At 54.4% G+C, this 16,817-nt stretch overlaps 2 protein-coding genes across 7 annotated transcripts; one reads left to right on the top strand and one right to left on the bottom strand.

The window, feature by feature from the left end:
- Nucleotides 1-1,623: 1,623 nt before the first annotated feature.
- LOC133352517 (leptin receptor gene-related protein-like) lies at nt 1,624-6,145 on the top strand. The gene is made up of 4 exons (XM_061568211.1): nt 1,624-1,746; nt 3,779-3,854; nt 4,403-4,589; nt 4,982-6,145. The coding sequence occupies exons 1-4, from the start codon at nt 1,734-1,736 to the stop codon at nt 5,096-5,098; spliced, it is 393 nt and encodes a 130-aa protein (XP_061424195.1). The 5' UTR covers nt 1,624-1,733; the 3' UTR covers nt 5,099-6,145.
- Nucleotides 6,146-8,583: 2,438 nt separating this feature from the next.
- LOC133352516 (syntaxin-17-like) lies at nt 8,584-16,400 on the bottom strand. Of its 6 annotated transcripts, XM_061568210.1 has the most exons (9): nt 16,327-16,343; nt 15,802-15,828; nt 13,097-13,358; nt 12,049-12,114; nt 11,215-11,467; nt 10,571-10,740; nt 10,137-10,187; nt 9,686-9,772; nt 8,584-9,462 (listed from the first exon to the last, which is right to left on the bottom strand). In XM_061568210.1, exons 3-9 carry the CDS (start codon nt 13,235-13,237, stop codon nt 9,223-9,225), a joined length of 1,008 nt encoding a protein of 335 aa, XP_061424194.1. In that variant the 5' UTR covers nt 13,238-13,358; nt 15,802-15,828; nt 16,327-16,343; the 3' UTR covers nt 8,584-9,222. The 6 variants fall into 6 exon arrangements, with proteins under 6 accessions (XP_061424194.1, XP_061424189.1, XP_061424190.1 ...); XM_061568205.1 differs by lacking the exon at nt 15,802-15,828 and having other exon boundaries at nt 16,323-16,400; XM_061568206.1 differs by lacking the exon at nt 15,802-15,828 and having other exon boundaries at nt 16,304-16,383.
- Nucleotides 16,401-16,817: the final 417 nt, after the last annotated feature.

Genomic DNA, 16,817 nt, shown 5'->3' with positions numbered 1-16,817 from the left:
CGTGACGTCATTTATGGACGGCCCCTTATTCTTGGTGGCATTTAATGTTTGCATTCACAAACAAACTGAACACATCCGTCAACAACACTTCGTGTGGCCTTGAAAGGGAAACCAAATATAGAATGGGCGACGTTTTGGGCAATGGCCCTTCGCGAGGCGCTATGGAAGGGCCATCAGCTGGTGCCCAGGCGCGCTCCGTCCCCCCGCCGCCGAGCGGCAGCCTCCTCGTCCTCCTCGTCGTCCTCCTCCTCCTCGTCCTCCTCGTCGTCCTCCTCCTCCTCCCAGGATGAGAGCGGCAGCTCCGCGTCCATCGCCAGGGACAGGAGGAGGAGGAGGCGAAGCGGGTTGCGTGCCAGCGCCACGGGGCTCGTCTTGCAGCCACCGCCCGGCTGATGGTGATGCTGATGATGGTGCTGATGATGCTGCTGCTGATGGTGATGATGCTGCTGCTGCTGATGATGCTGCCGCTGATGGTGATGATGCTGCTGATGATGCTGCCGCTGATGGTGATGATGCTGCTGCTGCTGATGGTGCTGATGATGATGCTGCTGCTGAGTCGGCAATGGTGCTGCACGCGGTACAATTAACGTCGTCGACACGTTCACCAGCAACAACTCCGTCGCCTTAACACTGACAAGTACGACATGAGACGTTTCGATCAATGACTCCCTTTAATTGCAATAGTTTGAGGCAGGAGGAGGGTGATGGTGGCGATGGTTTTAGAATGATGGTGATGGTGGGTCTCTTTTAAGTGGTGAGTGATGTTTTTTGTACTACGGTGATCCTTGATTGTGCGTCTGGACTGTGAGAGCAAGACTGAGAGTGAAACCATCTTCTTGGTTCTTTCGGTAAAGTCACGTAGAATGGAAATAATAAAATAATGAAAATAAAACATCAAATAATTCTCGCGACGTTTCGGCCACAACGCAAGCAGCCGTCCTCAGGTGAAGAGCAGGTCTGTCGAGGAGACAGCGTCTGAATGAAACACCACCAAGCTTGGAGCGTCTATATAAGCTGCTGGGTTGGAGGGGGAAAAGCGCCCTGACAAAATAATTTTCATATCAAGAGTAATTTAGCATATTTATGGGAAATTAGTACTACTTGTGATATGCGATTAGTACAAGCAGTACTAATCGCATATCTGTATTTACCCTAAAGATGCAGAATTCTTCTTGATATGCAAATTATTTTGTCAAGGCGCTCTTCCCCGTCCAACGTGACTTTACCGAAAGAACCAAAAAGATGAATCCCTGCAGTCACGAAAGCTTTAAATCGAAAAGTGAAACCATTCTTAACGCGAATCACGAAGCGAAGGGCCCCACAGGGAAGGGCTTGGATCACGGGGCTCTCTGTGGGAGACGGGAAGTGACACGAGTGGAGGGGGGGCAGAGGTGGCCGCCTGCTGCCGATGATGTGGCCGGGAGGAGGCGGCGATCGAGGGAAGGTCCGCGTCGAGTATCAGAGAGGGGGAGGCATGGGGGAGGGAGACGGGGGGAGGAGGAGTGTTGTGGAGGGGGGGTGGTGGTGGTGGAGGAGGAGTGAGGGGAAGGTGGTGGAGGAGTGACGTAGGGCGAGGGGAGGTGGTGGTAGAGGAGGAGGAGTGATGCTGATCTGCAGGGGGAGGAGTGATGTGGAGGGCGAGGGGAGGAGGAGGAGTGGATGATGCTGATCCGTAGAGGGGGTGAGGAGGAGGATTCTGTGTGCGGAAGAGAAGGGTTGCCCGGGTCGTCGCGATGGCCATGAAAGGTGAGAGGAGGCTTCGCTCCCCATGGCGGGGCAGAATCTGCGTCTCTCTCTCTCTCGTGTCTCCGTCCCACTCCCGGGCTCTGCGTCTTTGTTGGCCTCCTCCTCCTCCTCGTCGTCGTCGTTGCGTGTGGACAGGGGGGGTGCAATGTGGGTCACCGCTTCTCCGGGCCGTGTGGGGTAGTAGAAGTAGATGATTATATCCCGAGTCGTGCTCCGTGCTGCCGAGTTAATTTAGTATCGCAGACGACGACGACGACCGTCGCCCAACTTGTGTGGAGTTAAACTTTGAGGAGCACAATGGCGAAGCCTCCTCCTCCTCCACACGGAGACACGTCCTGCGGTCAACGACCACGGCGGCGGCGATGGTGGTCATCGTGATTGCGATGGTTGCGATGACGGTGATTTTGGTGATGGGAGTGATAATGTTTGCTACGATGGTGGCCGTGATGATGGCGGTTATGATTGCGATAGTGGTGGCTGTGATGATAGTGGTGGTGATTGTGATGATAGTGGTGGTTGTGATGATAGTGGTGATGGTGGTAATGATAGTGGTGATGGTGGTGATGATAGTGGTGGTGGTGGTGATGATAGTGGTGGTGATTGTGGTGATGGGATAGTGGTGATAGTGGTGATGATAGTGGTGATGGTGGTGATGATAGTGGTGGTGGTGGTGATGATAGTGGTGATGGTGGTGATGGTGGTGATTGTGATAGTGGTGGTTGTGATGATAGTGGTGGTGGTGGTGATGATAGTGGTAGTGGTGGTGATGATAGTGGTGGTGGTGGTGATGATAGTGGTGGTGGTAGTGATGATAGTGGTGGTGGTAGTGATGATAGTGGTGGTGGTAGTGATGATAGTGGTGGTGATTGTGATGATAGTGGTGGTGATGATAGTGGTGGTAGTGATGATAGTGGTGGTGGTTGTGATGATTCTGGTGGTGGTGGTGATGATAGTGGTGGTGATTGTGATGATAGTGGTGGTGGTGGTGATGATAGTGGTGGTGGTGGTGATGATAGTGGTGGTGGTAGTGATGATAGTGGTGGTGGTAGTGATGATAGTGGTGGTGGTAGTGATGATAGTGGTGGTGGTAGTGATGATAGTGGTGGTGATGATAGTGGTGGTGATTGTGATGATAGTGGTGGTGGTAGTGATGATAGTGGTGGTGGTTGTGATGATGGTGGTGGTGGTTGTGATGATGGTGGTGGTGGTAGTGATGATAGTGGTGGTGGTGTGATGTAGTGGTGGTTGTGATGGTAGTGGTGGTTGTGATGATAGTGGTGGTTGTGGTGATAGTGGTGGTGGTTGTGGTGATAGTGGTGGTGGTTGTGGTGATAATAGTGGTGGTGGTGATTGTGATTATAGTGGTGGTTGTGATGGTGGTTGTGATGATGGTGGTGGTTGTGATGATTGTGGTGGTGGTTGTGATGGTAGTGGTGGTTGTGATGATGGTGGTTCTTGTGATGATGGTGGTGATCGTGATGATAGTGGTGGCGGTGGTGGTTGTGGTGGTGAGAGAGGCGAGTCACGAAGAGGTCCCGGTGGTGGTTGTGGTGTCGCTTCCAGGAGCTGCTCTTTGTCTCGAGCCCGTGGCCTCTGGGAGACCTCCACACCGAGTCCACAAACACCCTCTCTCGCCTCCAGGGCCCTCTGTACAAGAGGGTGTTTGGCCTACCCTTCCCACGCTGACACAGAGACCCACACTATCCCACCACGAGCGACATTCCTGTCTGTATTGCATCACTTGCAACAATGGGACAAGCAGCATTATAATTAATTAATGTACAGCATAAATGTGTTGAGTGCATCGTCATCTGTGCCACTACGTGCAGTGTCAAAGATCAACTCGTTTCTTCAGAACTCCTCTGTGTTTAGTTTGTTGTCCTTCCCCCTGGTCGGCTACGTATGGTGCGAAAGAAGTTCAAGGAGTCCTGATCATGATGCGCCCTGAAACTGATCTACTTCACGACACGATTCCCGAAGCCCCGATGTTCATGGTCACCCGGCTTTGTTGTTGTTGTTGTCCTGTTGACAGCTCTACTCGGGCTGTCGTTCGGAGGGGCTCTGGGCCTCGTGCTGCTGGGCCTCGCCTGCGCCCTGCCCATGTACAAGTGAGTGCGCCTCCCCCCCCCCCCCCACACAACTTACAACAATATAAACAATGCCTTTTAGTGACAGCAACCTACAGACACACACAGACACACAGCCTGAACAGTAGGGGCTAGTGCTGTTAGCGAGCCCCTCTGAAGGTAGTACTCTATCTATACAAAGATCCCCCGTATGGCCTTAACAGACTGTAGGGGCAAGTGCTGTTAGCGAGCACCTATAAAGGCTGGCACAGCACACGAGGGGGTGGGTAGCCAACACCACGCCCGGCCGCCTTTGTCTCCCTAGTAGCGATGTTTACACACCGCACCAGCTACTCATTTGAGGCTGAGTCGACCTAGGGGAGGCCCTGGACCGGTTCAGATAATCGTCACCGGTGTTGGCCGTGAGCGGGAATCGAACCCGGGTCCCCAGGTTCAGAGCGCAGCGCGCTAACCGCTACACCACCACTCCCCACACTACCACTCTATATCTATACACACACACCCACACACCACGGTGCAAGGCCGTGCCGGGTTTAACGCAGGCGCCGTGCGTCTGCCTGTGCCCCCAGCGTGTTCTGGCCGCTGCTGGTGCTGACGTTCCACGCGCTGGCGCCCGTGCCTGAGCTGCTGTGGCGCCGTGTAGGTCGCGACTCGGACACAGGGAGCAGCTTGGGGCGAGAGATCGCCCTGTTCCTCATCGCCGGCGCCGTCACCAGCGCGTTCGGGCTGCCCATCGTCCTCGCGCACGCAAGCGTCGTAGGGCATCGCCTCCACTACAACCACCGCCACAGCCAACGCCACCACAGTCATCGCCACGCAACCAGCAACATCACTACCATAAGCGCCTACATCACATGCCCTTATCAACAATGCAACCAGTTAAACCACACACCTGTAACCCCCATCACACCACACCTCTAACCCGCATCACACCGCACCAGGTACTCCTTTGAGGCCGAGTCGACTGAGGGTCGACCAGAACTGATCACCAGTGTTGGCTGTGAGCAGGAATCAAACTCGGGTTGCCGAGTTTGTTCGTCGTGCAGCGCGCCATCCGTTACACTCCCGCGCGCACCTTCACGTGCATCGCCACATCCACACGACCTGTGTTGAGGCGCGCGTGTCTGTCTGTGTACGTGCGCCTGTAGATTAAATGGGGCGCGTGTGGGCTCACGTTGGCTGGAAACGCCGTCCTCTTCAGCACGGTCCTCGCCTTCTTCCTCGTGTTTGGGCAAGAAGACGACATCGGCTGGAGTCAATGGTGACTCCTCGTCCGGCCTCAACGTTCCTCGCTCTATAAACATTCGTCCTTTTTATACGTTTCTTTAAACAACGTTTTGTAATGTGCAGGCCTCCTGATAGCGTATGCACTTAGTAGACAAAATACATAGGTTGGTCTTTAGCATCCCTGGACAGAGAGGCCACAGAGGACACGACCTCCTGTCTCTACATGCAATAATTTCCACGTCCTGAGCTTGGCAAACGTCACGTGACATATCTTTGCCACTCCCCAGGGCCTTGTAATAAACCCATCTGAGACACTTTTTTTGGTCAAGTTCTAGGCAAGAGCAGGTTGGTGGAAAAGGGACAAAAGTGAAATGTATTTCATAGTTTGTTTTTGTAGAAAATGTTAAATGATGCTCAAAGTTAAGTTTCTTTGAAAGTATGGCCCACCGTTAAGTGAGAACATGGTGACACGAAACACTAATGTGGGGTCAGTGACCTGGCTACTAAGGAGATGTGGTTGGCCTATTGGCTGACACACAATCTTTTAAAGTGGTTGGCTAAGGGCACTGCTACTGGAGGGCAGTGACCCCCACAAATCTGAATCTTTATACTGGAGCAATCCAATGAGCTATAAAGCTATTTTTCACGGATGACACAGAATACCCAATGCAAGCATTATCAATGGTAATGTTCCAAAATTGTTTACACTTTGTGCCTTTCCTTTATAGTAGTGGCTGTGACATCCATCCCTATCCTCCCATACAGTATCTCCATGTTTACCAAAACTCAATGCCGCACGGAATTACCAAAGCACATTGTAAGCTGTGAAGCAGACATTAAAGACCCTGTGACCTAATTCACAAGATTGGGCTACTGGGTAATTCACCGTTTCAGTCGCTAAAGATTATTGCGTCCTGGGGGCTAAATGATGGACTATAACAACCACTGCCTTCACCTCATTACTTCCAGGTGAGGATTATTTACTCGTGGTGAAGATGTGATGCTGATAATGATGGCAATTAATGATTGTGTTAACCATATTTAAACATTTGTGTACCCGTTGGAATAAAAATTCTCTGTTGGGACTTTGGTGTTTACCATCTGTTCACAGGTGCAGATAAAACCCTAGCCCACGTGATATAAGAGCAGAATATATTGACACGTTAGGTGTTCAGCAATGCACAACATCGAATCGTGGTTACAAGAACCAATTATTTTTGTAGAGGCACTGTCCTGTACATATTGTAATTGAGGCGCTGCTCCAATGAATTGTCACGAATTTCGACACTCCCGCAAATTGCCACGAGGAGAATCGATGCCAAATTAGAGATGTCGCATTTTGAAATTGGTTTTGACCGTCTTGTCAACTTTCTAACCCAAATAAAGATGGCATTCCCCAGTCCAGCGGCGGCTCACGATACAGCGACAGTCAACCCACACGCCGACGGCTCCGTTGACACATCCACTTCGTCCACCAGTGCATTTCCAAAAAAAATCATGATTCCTCCATGAACCCTTTTACAACGCCGAATTATTCAGTGTATTGAGATCCGCCAGAAACTCGATTCCTACCTTTGTGACGTTTAATGAGTTTTTATTCTAAATGTAGAAGTGACTGGCACAGTGGCGATACAAGATCATTATTTACAGAATCACTGAGATTTACAAAACCGCCACATTCTCACCAGCCAACTTCTATTGCACCCTCCCAGCAAAACACGTCTCTTCGTCACTGAAGGCAATTGGCAACAATACCTTGCATGTAAACCACAAGGTTTGCATATGAAAGAGTGCAGCGCTAAGAATGCTCAGGCCCCGAGATAACATTGCCACTTGACATGGACGATAATTTAAAAACTTCCCTTTATTTCCAAAGGAAAACTTGAGTCTTAAGACTCATTTCCATGAGGCTCCAATTTCATCTTGTTTGGCTTCGTATGGGAGGCAACCAACAACCCACGCACGCACGCAACACTCAAAGCTCTGCAGTTCCAAAAATCGTTGTCCTGTACTCCCCGTCTGGTCACCCCGGCTCAAGTCTCCCATCCACACACTCGCCAGGATCAACCCCCGTGTGCTCTCAACCGTCGGACGAGCTCGGAAGCATCCAGAGCGGTACGGTCAGAACCAACATCTGATGTTGTCGACTTCATCCCCACTACTGTTAATAAGCAAACGCGTAAATATCGCGTGGTGCTTCATGCAGCTAATGGCACGGGGCGAACCAGTGGGCACGGATGGGCGCCCTCTCGTGGCTGCGGAGAGAGGGCACCCACGCGCGTGCGAGCCTCACCCTGCCCCTCCTACACAGAGCTTCGTTTCTCATTCAAACAATCTTCTGAGCCGCAAGTCGGCTGGAGGAAGCACATGACGAGCAGCGACAGCCATAGTGAAACGTATACTGCATGTGGTGCATCGGGTGCAGAAATATTGTGTGGTAGGCTGCGCTAGGTGGCATGTGACGAGTAGCCAGAGGGAGCGGTCGACAGTGATGGATGCGTGGCGTGCCAGAATCATTCCTCGGTCACCGAACCGGACTTAGCTCAAAACTAAGCTCAGGTCTTGTGCTTTGCCAAATCTTTGCCCTGAAGTCGGCACGACGCTACGGTCTGGTGACCATAAACGCACACCTCCACTCCGCCTGGGCACTTGCACCAGTAATGTTAAAAACAAATTAACAAACCCCAAAAAATGAGCACACGAACACAACCCCGCGGTGGTCACGATCCACACCCCAGGCTCGTGCACGAAACACGAACGCGTCACAGCACGCCGGGGTGGCAGAGCGAGAGTCGCCGCCACTGTGACCACGAGGCCCGCCCGCGCGTCAGTGGCCGAAACCGCTCGCTCGCTACCACGTCGCCACCTACTGGAAAGGCGATTACGACAGGGCCCTCTGACGTCATTGCTACGGACAGGTAGCTTGTCGTCGCCCAAAACTCAAAACGTGAATTGCACCAGAAACGAAGTTTTAACAAATACAGAGAAGACAAAATATGCCCTTGGCTACTTGGTCTCCAGGTCTCCCTGTAACACGACCGCGACCCAGTGACCCCGAGCAGAGACAGCCCTCGTGCCAGGCCACACCGCGGCGCAGACGCGGCCCCTCGGCAGCGCCTTCGCCGCGGTTCGATGTGGCAGGCCGCCCCGATTCACAATGCAGGTGTCGTCATTGTAAAATATGCGCAGTCTGCTTCACAGGAGACATTAAAGATTCCCTGACTTCATTCAAAATGAGTAGGCGCTCATGTGCCGGCATCACGGCCAAAATAAAAAAAATTACCTGCAAACTACTCAATTGGGATTACACAGCAGAAATCATTGTCCCCCTATTCCCAGACTAATGGCCGAATGCAGCCAAGGTGCTGAATGACCTTGTGCCCTACTGGGGGTGCCCTTTTAAAAGAGTTAAATGTAAATTACTTGTTGTGTATAAAGCGCTCTGAGACGCACCCAGCGTAAATGAGGGCGGCTCCATCAAACAAATCATCAACAATGCCGATAACATGTGCGGAGGACTGTATGTACTCCCAGATGTGTTCATTACAGACGCACGTGGGCATGGTGGGTGTGCGAGTCTGGGTAGGCTTTGGTCAACTCCCACAAAACCTACCGTGTCGTGTTGAACCTTGCACCCCGCACTGAGTGGCTCAGCGATGAAGAACGCACACAGATTGACTGAGCTTCTGAACACGCGAATATAAATTTGATTAAAGCGTAAAGATTGTTTGATTTTTCCACGTAAAACCTCCAACGATGCGGCAGAACAAGTCTTCACGTTATTTTTGTCGCTGTCAAAAAATTGTGTCCGCAAGCGCCCCAGGCGAGGGGTCTGCGAGGTCGTCACCACTCGAGTGTAAAACTCCCCCATCACCACGCAAGTCGAGCGCGTTCGATATGGGCACTAGTCTCTGCAGGTGCCCACGGGTGTTGCAATGCACGGGGCAATGGGGCCACCATGGAGCAGCAGCCGACGGAGATGAGCGGTAAACGAACGATGCGGTAGGCGAGCGAGGGGTTGATCAGACAAGCTGGTAGGTGCACGAGTAGGTAGGTGTGTGAGCTGTTAGGCGAGCGAGCGAGCAGATGAACCAGTGGGTGAGCGAGCAACCGGGCGAGTAGGCACACCCCAGATGCGAGCCGGCAGGTTCTGGCGGGGTCCCTACTGCTGCAATTGGCTCAGCTCGGGGCAGCTGCTCGATAGCTGCTGGAGCTGGACGTCGACGCGCGCCCGCCGATGCCGTTGGAACGCGCGGGCGCCCGTGAAGCCCAGCAGGCCCCCGCCCAGCGCCGCCGCCACCCCCGCCACCTTGAAGCCGACGAGCATCCCCACGGGCCCGCCCAGGATGCCGCCTAGCACCGCCCCCGCCACCGGCAGCATCACCGTCCCAGACTTGGCTGCCTGTGGCATATGAGAGGGGAGTTGATAGTGAATGGGTGTGTGAATGGGTGAGTGAATTGGAGAGTGGGTGATTGAGAGCGATTGGACGTGCGAGTGTATATGTGGCTGAGTGAGTGAGCGGGTGAATACTGGGCGAGCGAGCAGTTAACTGGGTGAGCAAGTCAACAACCGAGTGGGTGAGCGAGTGAGCGAGTGGCATGGTGAGAGAGTGGTCGGAACGGACCTTGCCGATCTGCTTCGTTCCTTGCCGTACGTTGTCAGAGGCCATCTCCAACTTGTCCTCGATGGAGTCGATGGTTTCTTGCTGGTTCTGAGGAGCACATGCGAAGCAACACTTCTAAATCGGCCTCGGCGACAAAACCACTCATGCGCTCAACCTCGAAAGGAGCCGCAAAGATTTCCCATGGCGTATGAGTCTGCAGGCTCATGATCTGTTCTCATCACGAGATGACGCGAATTCATCTCACACGTGCAGAGTGTGAGATAACACTCGTGCGGCAATAATTACAGTGGTACGAGGTGGTGCAAGGTGGTGCGGGGTGGTGTATGGTGGTGGTGCTAAGTGGTGTATGGTGGTAGTGCTAGGTGAGGTGGTACTAAGTGGCAAACACACACACAAAGTCCCACTAGAGTGGCACAGCGCTAAGAGTGAGAAGGTGGAATTCTGCACGTACATGCACCATGTACGAGAAGTCGGTGACCAGGGAGTTCAGCTCCGTTAATTCCTGGGGAGAGGAAGAGAGATGTTAACTCTTGCATGCGACGTAAATTCAACGCAGATTTACTGCAGTGCTTTGTTGTGAAGGCCGATCACAAAATCATTCTTGGCTACGTTGTTGGTGGCAGAGGGTATTGTTGTAACGCACGCCTGTGTTCCCACATCAATGATCCCCATCTTCACCTACCAACAATGTGGTGAAGTATGGTCAAATAATCCCCAAACCGCACGCGGCATTGGGAGTATCCAGCAGCGGATTGACAAAGGGTCCGTTAGTGCACATGTTCTGTAACGTGGACAATGAGGGCCACGTGATGTCACTGCTCAGTGGAGGCCGCTGTCATCATTCAGGCCAGAGCGATGGCGACAAGCGAGGGACTCTGGGGCAACCTCGCACAGGTGCTCCCACGACTCGGACGCATCCTCCTCCTGTGGGATCTCGTGCAGCGCAAGCAGCTGATCCTGCAGCTGCGGCGATGAGGGGGGCGTCGAGGGTGGCCCTCCTCGCTCCCCTGCCCCCTCCGTGGGCCCCGATGCGGCGTCGTCACGGACCAGCAGCTCTGTCGACACCACGGACAGACGGACAGAACGGACGGACGCGGTGTGAATGAAACTTCGCAAACACCCTGTGTGACGCTGCGTTATTTAGAGAGTGCCTCGGTCAAGGAAGGAAGGAATTGGCAAAATTCGTCATCATCTTCATAATTGTGTCTACATTATAAACATGTGGTTTTACTTTGAGTCAGTCTGTCAATCACAGAGTCAATTAAGGGCTCGTTCAGACACGAGAGAACCGGGGACATACGATGCTGATAATAAGCTACCTACGGCCTCTACCCAATGTCAGTAACAAAGTGACCGAGCGGCATTTTAGACTGCTACGGGGCTACGAGTCAGCAGAAGGCAGTGCAGCAAATTCCACTGTTGTACTTTACTGCACTACGAAGTCTACGCTCCCCGCCTTTGCCAACTCGGACTGACCGGCGTGGCGAAGGGTGGTCAAATGACCCCCACGTGCGAACGCGCAGGCTGACCGGTGAAGTCGCTGGTGGAGCGCGTCATTCTGGACGCCGCTCCTTCCCGTCCCTCGTCGCGCCCGTGCACGTCGCAGGGCGGCAGCGAGGAGAACGCGGGGGGGCAGCTCGTGGCGGGGTCGCGCAGGAAGGCGGCGATGGCGGAGGAAGCGAGGTCGCGTGCCGGCTGCACAATGTGCTCGAAGGCAGCGCCGTCGGCTTTGCGCAGCAGCAAACGAAGCTTTTCCATCTCCCGCACGTTAAACTGCAGCTGCTGCACACGGCAAAGCCACAGCCAGGTCACCACCAGTATGGGCCTCGTCGACAGGAGTGACGAACCGTGCTCTCGTCAATGACCCCACTGCCGCCCTCAAACAGGTTTCGAGCCCTGGCTTGTCGTGCATGGGCCCCACCAGAGATTCATCTCTCACTGAACGTGTTCCAGGTCTCTGGTCAAGCATAGTAGGCACGTGAACCATAGCCACAGAAATGATCTCCAAGGTAACATTCATACATTGCACAAATCGTAAACATTACATGTTAAGCAATATTCAACGCTTGTACCGTGAGTGCAAAACGGATTTTGTCCAATATACCATGACATACGCCCAGTTAAATGGGTACATGGTTGTCATGTAGGACAACAGATACACTGCACTGATAATCTCTAAGAGTGGAGAAGCTGCTGTACAACTGCTTCAGCACACGTCGCGTTTTGCTGGTGGCTAGCGCCATGTGTGCGTGCGTGTGTGAGTGCGGGAGTGTGCGAGTGCATGGGGGAGGTTGTGTGGTTTGTAGTTTCCTCGTTGCGCCTGCGCTGGGTGGAGGCGTGAGGTAGACGTCCCGTGCGCTCACCTGCACGGTGCGGCTCGCGTTGATCTGCTCCTGGTGGAGCAGTTTCCAGTCCTGCTGGTTGTTGTACTTTAAAAAAACACACACAGACACACTAAAAACAAAGCTCCCCCTTACAGCCTTAACATACTTTTAGGAAAAGTGCTGTTCGCGAGCACCCATGAAGCACAGTACATGAGGGGGTGGGTAGCCAGCACCACGACCTTTGTGTTCCCAGTGGCGAAATTTACACACCGCACCAAATACTCATTGAGGCTAAGGCGATTAGGGGAGGCCCAGGATCAGTTCAAGTAATCGTCGCTGGTGTTGGCTGTGAGCGGGTATCGAACTCGGGTAGTGTAGCATGGCATTGAGAGGCAGGTGTGATGCGTCTCCGTGTGGTGGCCGAGTGGTGGTTGAGTCACGTGGCTGAGTGCAGTGGCTGGGAGTGGTAGTTGTGTCGAGGCCTTGTTTTTGAGTGTGGTGGTTAAGTCTGCAATGACTGAATGGAAAATTGAATAGTTGGGAGGGTAATTGAGAGGTTTATCCTTTTTGGTTGAGTGGGTCTCTGTGGTAATTGAGTAGATATTGAGTGAGTGGCTGAGCGGTTAAGTTATTGGGGATGAATATGGTGGCTATCTTGAGCCCGAGTTCATGCAGTCATTACGTGGCTAACATAGCGGTTGAGTGGGTGTTTAATTGAGCGACTGAATCTCCTCGGTTGAATGCGATGGTGCTGGGGTGCGATGGTGCTGGGCTGCGATGGTGCTGGGGTGCGATGGTGCTGGGGTGCGATGGTGCTGGGGTGCGATGGTGCTGGGGTGCGATGGTGCTGGGGTGCGATGGTGCTGGGGTGCGATGGTGCTGGGGTGCGATGGTGCTGGGGTGCGATGGTGCTGGGGTGCGATGGTGCTGGGGTGCGATGGTGCTGGGGTGCGATGGTGCTGGGGTGCGATGGTGCTGGGGTGCGATGGTGCTGGGGTGCGATGGTGCTGGGGTGCGATGGTGCTGGGGTGCGATGGTGCTGGGGTGCTGGGGTGCGATGGTGCTGGGGTGCGAGCCGCCCCCCCACCTTCTCGATGTTGGCCTGGTGTCGCGCCAGGCGCTCCAGGTCGGTGGGGATGGCCACTCGGGTGAACTTGTTGAGCGCCGGCCCCAGGCGCCGCAGCGGCACCGGCGTGGCAGCCCCGCCACCGGCCCGGCTCTCCGCCATGCCGCTAGCTCGCGCGCTTACGACCCTCGCGCTACCCGCTCGCCCGGCCCCTTGCCATCACGCTGGTGCCTCCAATAAATGTGCGCTCCAACTCAACCGGACGTCCTTGCAGTGGCAACAACTGTGTGGTTCAAACAATGGCACGGTCAGGGCGACTGTTAGCAGAAGAGACAACAGGGGTAACACAGCAGAGTGGACTTACAACAGTGTGGACATAGAGCAGGGGCGACTATTGGGTGACTGCGTGTGACCAGATGACCTTGCTCAGCACTGAGGAGCGGTAGTGTAGTGGATAGTGCTCTGCGCTAAGAACCTGGCGATCAGTCCGAATCCCGCTCACGGCCTAAACCAGTAACGATTATCTGAACCGGTCCTGGGCCTCCCATAGGTCAGCTCAGCCTCAAATGAATACTGTACCTGGTGTGGTGTGTAAACGTCACCATTGGAGAGACAAAGGCGGCCGGGCGTGGTGCTGGCCACACACTCCCTCGTGTGCCGTGCCGGCCTTCATAGGTGCTCGCTAACAGCACTTTCCCCAAAAAGTCTGTTCAGGCTATACGGGGGATCTTTGTCTTTTTGGTTTTTCTCAGCACGCCGCCTCCACAAGCGTTCACTTTTTACAAAACAAGATCAGTGCAGTGGCCACTACATCGCACCTGATGCGTTACGGACGTTCCAGACACGATGCTTCATCTCCAAGCAACCTCCGGCATTAACGTTGCATTCTCGCAATCCTAAAGGTGACGATCAGGCGAAGCCTCCAGCATAAACACTGAACCACAGGAATGTTTAGGCCTGTTTCTCTGTCAGCTAGACTATGCAATGCAACAACATCCGCATAGCATTCACTGACTTCCTGGCGACAGTCACAACTTATTAATATGGAATTACGTAACGAGACGCACCACGCACTGTTGCGCATGGACACGTACACTGAGCTTTTGTCAATCCACTGCTAACCGAGGGCCTCCTGGCATCTTCCGGGTTCGTGGGGGGTTATTGTGACCATACTTCACCGCGCTGGTCAGTGCGGGTTTGGTAAAGATTGGAAGCAAACAAGTACTGTACAACAATGGGCTTTGCTGCACAGCCCTCTCTGCTGTCCACAATGTCGTCATAACAACCCCCGCCGCTCACCACGAGGTGGCGGTGACGTCACCGCTGCGCTGGTGCCAGGCGAGGTGCACCGTGAGGCCACACGAAGTGGAGAAGCTGGCAGGTCACACAACAGACCCACGTGCCATGGGTTGACTGACTGAGATGACCGGCAGATGCGCCATCTGTGCTCCCCTACTGTGCCAACTCATTTCGTCGTTGTGAATGTAGTCGTATAGCCCTACTACTACAACAACAACCCTAATTCGTGCTGATTGCCCATCCAAGCACGAACCAAGCTCAGCTTCCGATCAGTCACGAGGTCGATCGCTTTGCGGGTGGCGTGGCGAGTCCGGAACTAAACGTGGGCGACCGCCAGCCCCATCAGTTTCTGTTCCCACTTCTCACTCACGCAGCTCGCCACACCACCAACCCGCCAGTGTACACGAACACACGACACACACTGCACAGGCAACACATCTGGCAAACACAAGGGCCGCCGTTCGACACGAAGCGGCGCCGACGTCACCACGGCGTTTGTGCCAGGCTAGGTGCGCTTTGAGACATTCACGCGAATAGCGGAAGGCTCTCTCACCGCTGGGACGAGGAAATTACGGGACAGACCCAGGCGTTATGGGTTGACGAGCGTGCCAGGCTAGGTGCAGGTCATGGGACAGATCCCACTGTGCCAATTAAAACCACACACGCGCGTGTACACATGGACACATGATACGTAACCCGCTGACGCACATGGACACACACAGCACACGCAATCACAAACACGCACAGAGGCGCCTGTATTCTATTACAGCGCGCACACTCCCCAACAACAACAACAGCCGCCGACGTCACCACGGCGCTTGTGCCAGGCTAGGTGCGCTTTGAGGAAACGCTCAAACACAGATACTGTACCCGCTCCCCGACATTATCCATGAACATACTCCATAATACAGTTTTTTTGGGTTATATCGCGTAGATGTGTCGTTAAACCCGCCACCACCCGACACAGCCAATTAGCAAGGTTTGTCACGTAAACAGAACGTGCCAGTTCGTTACTAGCACAGCACACGGGTGTCTTGGAGAGTAAATACACAACATTTACATCACACCAACCCCCCCTCTGTATGATCCATGAACAGACTGTGGGGGTGGTTGGTGTGGCCAGCACCACCCACAGCCGCCTTCGTCTCCACAGCGCTGTTGTTTACACACCGCACACAGTACAGTGCTCATTTCTGGCTGAGCCGACCTCAGGGGGAGGCCCAGGACCGGTTCAGATATTGGTTGGCCGAGGTCGCGAACACTGCGCCACCGCAGCCCAGAGACAGACCCGGTGACAGGCGGAGACAGCGACAGGCAGAACTCCTCCTCACCCAGTCACTCGCTCGCTCGCTCCTCACCCAGTCACTCGCTCGCTCCTCACCCAGTCAGTCACTCGCTCCTCACCCAGTCAGTCACTCGCTCCTCACCCAGTCACTCGCTCGCTCCTCACCCAGTCACTCGCTCGCTCCTCACCCAGTCACTCGCTCGCTCCTCACCCAGTCAGTCACTCGCTCGCTCCTCACCCAGTCAGAACCCCTCCTCACCCAGTCACTCGCTCGCTCCTCACCCAGTCAGTCACTCGCTCGCTCCTCACCCAGTCAGAACCCCTCCTCACCCAGTCACTCGCTCGCTCCTCACCCAGTCAGTCACTCGCTCCTCACCCAGTCAGTCACCCACTCCTCACCCAGTCAGTCACTCGCTCCTCACCCAGGCAGAACTCCCCCTCACCCAGTCACTCGCTCGCTCCTCACCCAGTCACTCGCTCGCTCCTCACCCAGTCAGAACCCCTCCTCACCCAGTCACTCGCTCGCTCCTCACCCAGGCAGAACTCCCCCTCACCCAGTCACTCGCTCGCTCCTCACCCAGTCACTCGCTCGCTCCTCACCCAGTCAGAACCCCTCCTCACCCAGTCACTCGCTCGCTCCTCACCCAGTCACTCGCTCCTCACCCAGCGCCGCGCTCCCAGCTGCTCGTCAACTCCTGGCTCCCACACGAGTGGTGACGTCCGTTATAAACCTCGCTCGCGCGTGACGTCATGTAAACCCGTGGTCGTGCGTGACATCATGTAACCAACGCTCGCGCGTGACGTCATGTAAACCTGTGGTCGTGCGTGACATCATGTAACCAACGCTCGCGCGTGACATTGTGTAACCCACGCTCGTGCATGACGTCATGTAACCAACGCTCGCGCGTGACGTCATGTAACCCACGCTCGTGCGTGACATCATGTAACTTATGCTCGCGCGTGACATCATGTAACCCACGCTTGCGCGTGACATCATGTGACTTATGCTCGCGCGTGACATCATGTAAGCCACGCTCGCGCGTGACGTCATGCAGGCTTTTGCTGTCTGCGGGCAGCAGCGGGTGCGTTGATGGGAGATTGGCACCGTGTTCCCACGAAGCCGATAGACGACCGAGAGGTTGTGGTTTGTATTCGTCT

The sequence above is a fragment of the Lethenteron reissneri genome, chromosome 40 (assembly GCF_015708825.2).
Source record: "Lethenteron reissneri isolate LAM-NWPU_2019-01 chromosome 40, ASM1570882v1, whole genome shotgun sequence".
In the NCBI taxonomy this organism is placed as follows: Eukaryota; Metazoa; Chordata; class Hyperoartia; order Petromyzontiformes; family Petromyzontidae; genus Lethenteron; species Lethenteron reissneri.
This window is presented reverse-complemented; position numbering and strand designations above follow the sequence as displayed.

Excerpts from the sequence above, each read along its gene's own strand:
- LOC133352517 (XM_061568211.1), top strand. Across the intron at positions 3,855-4,402 it reads TGCGCCCTGCCCATGTACAA|CGTGTTCTGGCCGCTGCTGG; the intron begins GTGAGTGCGCCT and ends CTGTGCCCCCAG. Across the intron at positions 4,590-4,981 it reads TCCTCGCGCACGCAAGCGTC|ATTAAATGGGGCGCGTGTGG; the intron begins GTAGGGCATCGC and ends GTGCGCCTGTAG.
- LOC133352516 (XM_061568205.1), bottom strand. The coding sequence starts at position 13,237 with ATGGCGGAGAGCCGGGCCGGTGGCGGGGCTGCCACGCCGGTGCCGCTG. Across the intron at positions 12,115-13,096 it reads ACCAGGCCAACATCGAGAAG|TACAACAACCAGCAGGACTG; the intron begins GTGGGGGGGCGG and ends GTTTTTTTAAAG. Across the intron at positions 10,741-11,214 it reads CTCCACCAGCGACTTCACCG|AGCTGCTGGTCCGTGACGAC; the intron begins GTCAGCCTGCGC and ends TGGTGTCGACAG.